Source organism: Pieris brassicae, chromosome 5, assembly GCF_905147105.1.
Source record: "Pieris brassicae chromosome 5, ilPieBrab1.1, whole genome shotgun sequence".
NCBI lineage: Eukaryota > Metazoa > Arthropoda > Insecta > Lepidoptera > Pieridae > Pieris > Pieris brassicae.
In genome coordinates this window covers 4591808-4602620 of record NC_059669.1, presented here as the reverse complement: position 1 = coordinate 4602620, position 10813 = coordinate 4591808, and the positions used below count along the sequence as shown (strand labels likewise).

At 31.3% G+C, this 10813-nt stretch overlaps 1 protein-coding gene across 1 annotated transcript; it reads right to left on the bottom strand.

The window, feature by feature from the left end:
- Positions 1-80: 80 nt before the first annotated feature.
- LOC123709608 (histone deacetylase HDAC1) lies at positions 81-9162 on the bottom strand. Its single transcript, XM_045661046.1, has 11 exons — positions 9003-9162; positions 8535-8647; positions 8228-8345; positions 7409-7509; positions 6949-7192; positions 5806-5982; positions 5375-5477; positions 4905-5139; positions 4207-4296; positions 3443-3584; positions 81-2890 (listed from the first exon to the last, which is right to left on the bottom strand). The coding sequence occupies exons 1-11, from the start codon at positions 9049-9051 to the stop codon at positions 2814-2816; spliced, it is 1449 nt and encodes a 482-aa protein (XP_045517002.1). The 5' UTR covers positions 9052-9162; the 3' UTR covers positions 81-2813.
- Positions 9163-10813: the final 1651 nt, after the last annotated feature.

The window sequence follows — 10813 nt, the reverse complement described above, 5'->3', positions numbered from 1 at the left end:
ATGAGAATTGTGTTTATTTTTTAAGTAAAAAAACCGTAAATCTTAATATAATGGATTGAAATAAAACCAAATTATTCCATACATTCTTATATTAACATAGAAAAATATTTACAGTCTTATCTAAATTCCATGGAGATTAACGATTGATAATCTCACGACAAAAATTCCAAGGACTAAATTTTACAAACTATTTTCCATTGTCAATGTGAAATATATTTGGAATTCATTATAATTCATTTAGTGGAAACATAGTTAACAGACACAAATTCGCTGACCGCAATTAAAAAAGATAACCGTATATAAATACAAAAATGCAGTGAAAATAATTAGGCGAACTAGTCGTCTTGTATTTTCCAAGTAAAACGCTCACCATAGTATTTAGTAACAAAATAAGGATTTAAGCGCTCGCGTATAGAGGGAAGAATTTATTAAATTCTTGTGTTCAGGACTTTTCAAAAGTACTATAAATGAATTTAAACTTATTTAAGTGATTAAAACCTGAACATATATTATTTACTTAACTGTTGCGAGTTGCTTAGCATGATTACTGAAATCCAATTGCAACATGTATATAAATAGAGTAATGAAAATGATCCGTTAAATAAATTTTTGTTAAATGCATAGTACTGGTACTGATAATTAAATTTCTCCACATTTGGATTAGAGGTGTCAAGTCAACGTACCATATACTTATCTCTTGACATATGTCAAATTTAATTGCTATACTCTGATTTTTCATTCTGTAGAATTCTGACATATCATAAGTGAACTAAAAAAGTTCTCCATCGAAAAAGAGAAATTTTGACCTATTTCACAGCAATAAAAAATAAAATGCTACGTATTTTTTATGATTTACCATCTTAATATTTACTTACTCAAGTAACCTAATACAAAAATGACAAATATTTCAATATCACTAACAATATATCGAAATAACTTAAAGTTAATTCTATATATTCTTTAGCTGACTGCCTATTCCAGGTTTAGTAAACCGTTTTAAATAATAAAATGTTAGCGGTTACGTCGCGTTTTTTACTTTTTGTGATGAAAAGGGAGATAATTATAACTCGCCGTAAAACCAATTTTAATGTGGAGCACCGCATTAAATAAAATAGATACATTCACTAACAAATAAAATGTATGTATAGACTTAGATGTCAAGACTCGTATTGAAATTGAAAAATGTGCCCGGCAAAAAGATAGTAATCTCTTACCTGTCAAAAAATGATAGCTGTCAGAATTCTACAGAATTAGAAAATCAGAGAATAGTTTTGTTATGTCGTGTTAATGATGGTCACAATAGAGGCTAAATTTTGTTTACGCATACACAGGCTTTGAAAATTACATTATGGAATTTTAGGTTCTATGAATAGAAAAAATTACTACTAACACTTAACTAAGTAGGAAACATGTGACATTATTTTGTACATTTCGTAATACAAAACTATCTGACAATTACAAGCAGTAATTTTCAGATGTTATAATTCAGAAAAAGTCGGAAAACGCCCCAAAACATACGTCTAACAGACATTAATAATTCTAGTCACAAATTATACTAAAATTGGTCTCAAAATGGTAGAAAATTCAAATATAAAATAGTTGTGTTAATTAAATCTGTTTCAATCTTGTCAGTATATTTGATTGTGATGCTCACGAAAGATCATATTATCGCGACTAATTTGTTGTTAAAATTTTTAATGTTGAATTATTTTAGTATAATTTGGTATAGCAATTTTAATTCACTTAAATGACATGTAACACTAATCTGACAAAATGCTTTTTAAATCTAGTTATCAGTATTCGGAACTAATTATATCTGTGAAATTATTGTTAAGATATAAAACAGTGTGTTCTTAAAGACATAAAAACCTCATTGATAAATCATTCGAGAAATATAGTAGTCTTTGACGGGATCATATAATATCATTCGTAAAGTATGGAATTATGGTCACGTTACGATTGTTATTTTAAATATGGAACCCGAAATTGTCATACTCATTACATTCACATATATTTTAATATACATACTTTACAACATGATGAAATATATAAAAAATACATTCGAGTAAAAATCAGTAATGTTCACCATTTTGATAAATTTTGGTAGACAGATTTAGTATGTGATTTTTAGCTTGCATTAAGCAGACTGGAATTAGTAACCAAACGTAATGCCTTAGTTATTACACCTTAACAAAACTTTCGAAATATCGAAGTTTAGGGTAAAAGTCACGAGTCGAGACTTACGGCTAAGTATAACTCAAATAGATTTTTAACATACGGGACTCGTATTTAGCAAGTCTCGACTATAAATCTTACCCTTGGTATACTCTTTACGACTTTATTACTTGACAATCATAAATTATAAACTCTGGACAGTTAATAATTTTGATTTAAAAATATACTTAATTTAATACATACTATTTAGAGTTAAGAAATGTTTTGCTACTACACGACATTTCTGTTTTTGTCACGGAATAATAAAAAAACTCCAGTCTATTATTTTAGTTACATTCTATGCTATATGACAAAATTCATATTTATAACGAACACTTAAACAAATAGAAATATGAAAATATTATATACAATTTATCCTGCTAGTTTTGTCGGATTTAAACGCGTTTTACTAAAATTTTACACACACAATGTTACTATGGTAAATTTTATGCGTTTTAACCAAGTGACTATTTTATATCAGAATAAATAATACACATATTGATCAGAGATCTTACAAATTATAATATCATTCAATACACATGTATTCATTCCGATATTGGTAGCAAAAACAATCTCTCAATTTTTTATGTACGTACTCATCAAGCGTTGGGCGGCAACTCTTTCTTTGGTTCTTCCATATTTATAATGTTTTTGACGTCTTCTTTGTTGTCCTCCGCTGAAAAGAGATATTTTTTTTAAATTATATAGGAACTAATTCTAAATATGTTAATATCAATGCGAGAATGTGGAGAAATAGTTGCAGTGGCATACTTAATAAGGTGTTCTGCAATCTGCTCTCATCACTTAAATACCAAACATATTTATAAAAGAACGAAAATAAAAGAAGGTGGTCGGCAAAGCACCCACTAAAAATGGGTGCCTATGGGCTGCCTTTTTTGGGTGTCCCATTTGCTCATAGTCCAGAAATACGGAAAATATCGAATTTCCCAAGCTACTGAATCGTTTTTGATGAAACTTAGACTATTCCTTGCATTGAAATATACGCATGTAAATTATAGGATATCAAAAGGACGTATTTCGATAAATTTGTGGACACATACATACAGTTACGTAATTTAAATAAAAAAATTTTTTTAAGTTGTTTTAAAAATGTTGATGTACGAAGGCCTACTCGGGCTTAAGAATCACACGTTTAACCACGACTCGTATACATAAAAACGTTGGTCAATACCAAGTAAAAACAAACTTATATTAAGATTAAACTCACTTTTGATATCATCCTTAGCGTTATCCTTGTCGAGGCGCGGTCTCTTCCTCTGAGGTGCTCGATAAGACCGGTTGTCTCTTCTTCCGCCTTCGCCTTCATCTTCAGAATCTGATAATTCGCCATCTCCTGTTATACGCTTGTCCTGTAAAAGAGAGTTAATTTCGCTCTTAACTCTTACAAACCAATCTTAGGTGAAAGTAAATACCTACACAATAATACTAGTATTTAATTATGTAGTTAAGTAAAAAAATAAATGCAGCGGCAAGTCAAAATTATAATAAAAATCCCAAGAAATTAACATTTGTTTTCGGTCTTATTATACCCTGTACAACCAAATTTATTTTCAATATGCCAACACTGCCCAAATCTAACTGTTATATTTATGTTATAGGTATAAACTGTTTTCACTTTAGTATAGATCACGGCAAAATTCTTGAGCATTAAACAAGGGCGTGGGGGAAAGTTTGTTTTTATCGTACACAGTGCGGGACACAAACATCAACTGATTTGATTTACTAATCACGACACAGTGAAACGTCACTGTGTCGTCGTCGTCCCCAGATACCTAAAAACGCGTCTGCGCAGGCAAGGGTTATTCAAGATGCTTGCCGGTATCTATACTAAGGGTAAGCTTTGGAAAATGTTCCATGTGTCGGTAAGTCTACACTAAACAGGTTGGCTAATTAAAAAATCATATTATACGAAACAAAGTCCGTGGGGCCAGCAAGGAGTATTATAATTACATATTTAAATATAATATTTACCTTTTCACTCTGTGGCAGACGTTCATCTTTATCAATTTTATCTTCGTCATCGGATTCGTCATTGACGGCGTCTTCTGGGATAGCTTGCACCTGGAAAACAGATATCGTCTTACAAAATGTTTGGTAGTAAAATAGGATTATTTCTATATGGTAAAAGCTTTATATGTGATTTGTTTACGGAATTAACCAATATGGGGGCTTAGACAAGATGCCTTAACAGTAGTGTATGTAGAGTCTAAAACTAATTTTTTTTTAAACTTTGTCGACACGAACTGTCATTGTCATACAAATAAAGTTTTCGACTTTCTACATACACTACTGTTAAGTCATCTTGACTCAACCCCATGGTCTGTGCGAGAGAAACGTCAGCTTGATGTCGCAGCAGTGCGACAATATATTATATATGAAAATATATAATTATAAATTATATAAGATGGCATGACCCGTCAGTACTTTCATCGCACAGATCCTAAGAAAATTATATATACAATTATCTCTTAACAAAAAAATATAAGTGGACCAATAAATGAAATAGTTGTATGTAATTGGTTTAACAATGTCTGACAAAAACCATTCAGGCTTCTGCCTTTTGAATATATCTTACTTAAATACTTTAATTGAAACATGCCGTAATCGGAATGCTGATAATTAAGTAAATTTTCTTATACATTAAGATATATAAATATTTATATTCTTACCTGAACTCCAGGCGCATGCGGTAACATGCGGAGATTCTCAAACAGTCTGTTCTTGATTTTGTCTAGATATTCAGTTGTGTTCTGATTGGACATATTGCTGGGGGAGATGTGCAACTTGAAGTCCGGTCCAAAGTATTCAAAGTAATCGTTGTATGGCAACTCGTTTGCTATCTCAACGCCCAACGCCACCGAAGTCTCGTATGTCCAACAACGTGATACGTTACGGATTGTATAACTGTAAATAAGGTAGGTGCTGATAAGCCATAGACATGTACGTAGCGGTATGCAGTTATACATAACGACATATACCCTATTTAACTAAAAGTATGCTTGCATACAAAAACAGTAAATATTTAAAAATTAATAAAATAACTATTTTACTTATAACATATTTACTCTTTAAAGTTTAAACCAAATATTTTGGTACAAATTGTTGTGTAGTAGGATAAAATGAAGCAAAAAAAACTTACCCTCCTCCACCCACAAGTAGGAATGGAAGACCAAATCTCTTCACAAGCTCAACGCATCTGCCATGGCCACGCACTGTTAGGTTGAAGCATCCCAATCTGTCACCTTAGGACAGAGAATGCAATATTTAAAATAATACTATATAAAAGTCTGACATCTTCTATGGTTATGAAAATGTGTGTGAGTGCCATAGAGCATCTTTTATTAAACTGTATTTAATTAATTTATCTTACCAAGTTAAAATATTCATAATTTAATAATTTATTTCCAACTTTAAGCTAAATCAAAGTATAACAGTTACAGCTATTAATAACGCATAATAATTCTATGACAAAAATGCCGTCCATCATCAGTCTACCAGTATAGACAAATTTAAAAAAAAAAATTAATTGTATCCCATATTTGGCAAAGTAAATATTATATAATAACTTACCAGTAAGTGAATCGGCTCCACACTGCAATACCACTGCACTGGGTTGGAAGGTCTCCATGACTTTGGAAATAATGGGAACGAAAATAGACTCGTAAGACTCGTCGTCCATTCCGTCCCGAAGTGGGATATTCACTGCGTAGTACTTGCCTTTACCAGCTCCGATATCACGTAGATCCCCTGTTTACATTGTTACTATTAACACTAAATAATGTACTATATAAGTAATATCCGTAATACCCGCTTACCGTCTACAATCTAAAAATACGACTAAAGGACTGGCTCATGAACATACCCTACGCAGAGTTGGAACGTCTTCTGAGGCCTAGTATCTAGTACAGACTTTATTCATTCACTCACTGACTCACTCACTCACACATTTGCACTCATACACTCAAGTGTGTTGATAACAGTTAAAAATCAATAACAAAAAAAAGTTAATAGAAGATGTAACTAAATTATAAATAAATTAAATATTTTAAGGAATTTATAACTAAGTTTGTTATGAAAGAGCTGGAAACCCTATGATATGAAATTGAACTTAAAATGAATAAACATATTTTTATTAATATAAAAATTAAGTCAATTGAAAAGGAATTAGATAGGTCTAGGAAACAAGACATATACATACCTAGGTACCTTTGTATATTATATATTTCCCCACAGAAAATGTGTGGAAGCCAGTATCTCAAAAACCAATCGACCGATTATGATGAAACTTTGATGGAAATTTATAGACAAACATACATACACTTACGTAATTTAGTAAACGTACTTGGGAGCCTATATATATTATTATGAATTATCCTATTCCACCTTTAGATTATTTAGTTAGAAATAGTGACACTGCCACTACTCACTACTGACACTATTTTTATATACACCAATTTTTTTTAAATCAAGTAGTTGTTCAGTCTACTTCTGTTGGAACAATTATCATTTCCCCTTAGAATCAAACCAAATTTCTGAAGCATATACTTCATATGCACGCTGAACATTAAAGCGCTCGTGCGGCTTTTTGCGAATATGTACTCCTATGTCTTAATTAATTATGACATAAACTTTTCAGTTGTTTTTTTATTTCAAAACCACATTTTCTTTTTGTCTTTCATTGTATTAATTATAAAATAAAAAGTTTTTACTTACCAGTGCCAGGAAAATATTCTCCATACTTGTGGAAGGACACAGTCATGACTCTGTCAGTAGTGTAGAACGCTTCTTCCACCCCATCTCCATGGTGGACGTCTATGTCAATGTAAAGCACGCGCTGGTGGTACTTTAGCAGCTCCAATATGCCGAGAACAATATCATTGACATAGCAAAAACCAGATGCTTCAGATTTTTTCGCGTGATGCAGCCCTCCGCCCCAGTTGATGCAAATTTCAGATGCCTTAAAAAAAATATATGTAAACAAAAACTATCACATTAATTAGGAAATATGTGTAACATATGGGACTCAAGCATTTCATTACATAAATGATAACATTACAATTAAAAAATTTGCATCTTGTAAATATTTCAAGACACACAATAACCCCTTGTTAAGGACAAACATACTTCTTATCTAGGTGAAACCACAATAAAGAAAATGTATGCTGACACCCACCTGTTTATTCAACTTAACGGCAGCCGCAACAGATCCTCCCGCAGAGAGCTGACAGAACTCATATAGACCATCAAACACTGGACAATCTTCACCAACATTAACTGTAAGATTAAGTGATATTTAATACCCATCCTTGTGGTTAGTTATCATTGTAATCTTATATAATGTTGAAAGTAGTCTTGGTTAGTATTATTCCATGATACTAATTATTTTTATAAAACTAAAGTCAAACAGAATAATGATGTCACACCTGATTCTAAGTGACACTGCCAGAAGAGTTACAAGTGTTACTGGCATTTTAGCAGTTATGTTGTCTTGTTACTCTACAAACATGTAAGAAAAATAAATCTAATTCTATCAACTTATTCTATAGCTTTATTAATCAATCTTATCTAATTAATAAAACTATTTTTTTTCTTCTAATAAACTAAATAATGTAGTAACAGAAAAAGAAGTTAACAAATGAAGAAATAATAAAAAAAAGCCATAAAGCTTAAAAACTCATAATTTATTAATACTAAATGCAGCTTTGCTGCTACTGAAAAACCTAGCAAAGTTTGATGAGAACGACTTCCTGGAACTTGCGAGGGCTCAACAAACATTTTAGTCAAGTTTTTAAGTACACAGATTTTAAAAAAGATATATCAATACTTTATATCTATGCCGAGGTGCCCCTTCAAGCTATATAAGAATATTTCAACTGTTTTTTATGTTTCTATTTTCTATATTTTAAAAATATATTAATACATAAATTTTAAATGTTTCTATTTACTATTTTTTTTTAAATACTAATACTATTAATAACATATAAAACCTTACATCTCTGCATCTGCTTATTGTACTCTGACATGTTGTCTGGTCTGATGGAGCGAAGGAAACGTATGTAGTCATCCGAGTGGAATTTAGTCATTTCATCAGCAGTTGCTTTATGTGGCCTCTGAAATGGAGAATAAAATAATAGATTGTCTTAGTAAAATCTATTTTCTATAGTTTTTGGCAACTAAGTTGACCAGAGTTGGTACATGAATAGAAGTTTTTTTTATAGCTAGCTAAAACAATAAGAGCGAAATCTGGCTAAGCTAGACGTCATTACGTATTCCAGTTTAATAATAATATTTAAACTTACATATATCTCCATCTTTCTATATAATCCATAGTTTAAAAGTAGATTATGTGTCATACGTATTCTATGAGGTTTCATGGGATGTCCTTGGCCATAATAATAATTTCCGATATCACCTAAAATACATAATAACTCTATATCATCAATTCTAACTTTATATTATAATGTTACTCAAGTCATTAACAAGCTTGACATATTTCCGTCTGTACCTATAATAACGAGAACGAATAAAACCTTATAAACCAATAGCGTTGTAGAATCGAGTACAGACGCTTACAAATGACACAATACACAGTAAAATAATTTTACTAAGACGAGTATCATTGCATAAAGAAGTCAAAAATGCAAACCAATAGTTGATTAACTTAAGCCTATTTCAAAAATGAAAAAATAAGCAATACAATGTAGAATAAAATTGTTTGAATGTCAGCCATAAGCGAATTGGCGGGCAACAAACTTCTGAATACTTACTATCGTAATAATAGCACACTCTTTTTTTACTATGCGGTTGCATAGCCATTATTATATGAATAAATTAGAATTGGAAATCTTAACCTAACTATATTTCGTACGAAATTTGGAAAAACTTATATTAATTTTAACCGAATTTTGACAAGACAGCGTTTACACTTTTCAGTACAACGAAATGAATGAAATAGAAAATAAGAACGGTGAATGACGTTCACATTATTAATTGTAAATTGTCAAAATAGTCGAACGGCCGAGAACGTAATCTGTAATATTTAATTCAAAAGCGTTCCATACATAGAGAATTCGGAAAAGTTTTAAGGCGTAGTTTGTAAGCGCAATTATATGTATTTATTGAATACATTTTTCATAACATTGTTACAATAAATTAATATGTATAAATTAAAAATATTGAGTAGTAATTAAATTGAATTGAGTTTATATTGGGGACTTATTTAATAAGTTTTATTAACATTTCGAATTCGTTCTTTTTGCTTTTTTTTTGAGGTCCCATGTACCTTGGAGCTTATACTACTGATATTAAATTATATTTGATGAAATATTGGTATATGTAACAGACATTTTATTATTATATTCTGTCATTACCATACGCAATATAGTCATACTGTTACGAAGACGGGTTGAACCACATATTTCTTAATTTTGACGTGACAACGTCTTATAATTCGATGGAGCCGGCTGCACGCACGAAAAAACATAACTCATGCGGCGTTATCTCGTTCTGCGGCGTTACCTCGCTCTGAGGCGTTCCATTTAAGCGCGGAACGAGCGATAAAGAGGCAAAATTGGACATCTGTCTCTCTCTCTGGAAATTTTTTTTAGTATTTATATAGCGTACAAATAAATGTAACTTGATCAATTCAATTGTGATTTCCATTTACCTACTTCTCTATATCCATACAAAATATCTATCAAACAAATAAAATTTTCTTTTAAAAAGGAACCATTCCATCAGTATTTTCTTATGACGTTGTCACTTTCAACTATCGTCATTAAACCGACTTTATAGACAACCGATTTTTTCTATATAGAGACGTTTTGATGAGAGGCTATATCACATATTAGAGTATGGTAATTTACATAATGTTACCCCCGTTTTCAGGAAGCTGAAACATTTTTTCAAGCAGTTTCAATACATGTAGTCGAGTGGTACCGTTTTCAAGAAACCCGTTTTCAGGCGTTTTTCGGTCTGGTTGTACACGTTTTGATGAAGGAATATGGACAGAGCAATGTGCGAAAGAGATAAAGACTAAGTACTTTCTAGAATTGTGCAATCGCTTCTCAGCAATCCCGCCTAAAGGATTTTCGAACATCTTACAAGATTATTCCTAGGGAGATAGAAGCGAGACGAGCTGAAACGCGAACAATTAATTCAGTTTCGAGTGCGATACCAAGAGATTAACATTGAAGAGATAAAGTGCGAATTTGTGGTTTTTACTGTAAACAAATTCCTTAAAGAGAACTACGGCGTTTTTATCCGACCCCCTAGCTCGTAACAATACTTATAACATTCAAATTGACACAAAGTTTACGCTATTATAGTAGCGTATTATAGTAACATAACCTAAGGTGATTTCAAACTTAGCTGTAAGAATTTCATTTTTCTTGCTTTTGTTTTATCTGGACTGGCTAAGCACTTTCTTATTTTCGGAAGACTTTTTCGATATACGGTATATTTCGTATATTTAATAGGCAGCGGCATTCTTTTTCGGTGATATACTTTTGTTTGTTGCTTTCATTATTAGGTTTATAGAATTAATTTGTTTTTTCAAATACTTTGTTAAATACTGCAT

What these genes read in the sequence shown, in the direction of transcription:
- LOC123709608 (XM_045661046.1), bottom strand. Translation starts at nt 9,051, where the DNA reads ATGGCTATGCAACCGCATAGTAAAAAAAGAGTGTGCTATTATTACGAT. An exon ending in ATAGAAAGATGGAGATATAT is followed by an intron (nt 8,346 to 8,534) that starts GTAAGTTTAAAT and finishes TCTCCATTTCAG; the next exon opens with AGGCCACATAAAGCAACTGC. An exon ending in GTCTGCCACAGAGTGAAAAG is followed by an intron (nt 3,585 to 4,206) that starts GTAAATATTATA and finishes TCTCTTTTACAG; the next exon opens with GACAAGCGTATAACAGGAGA.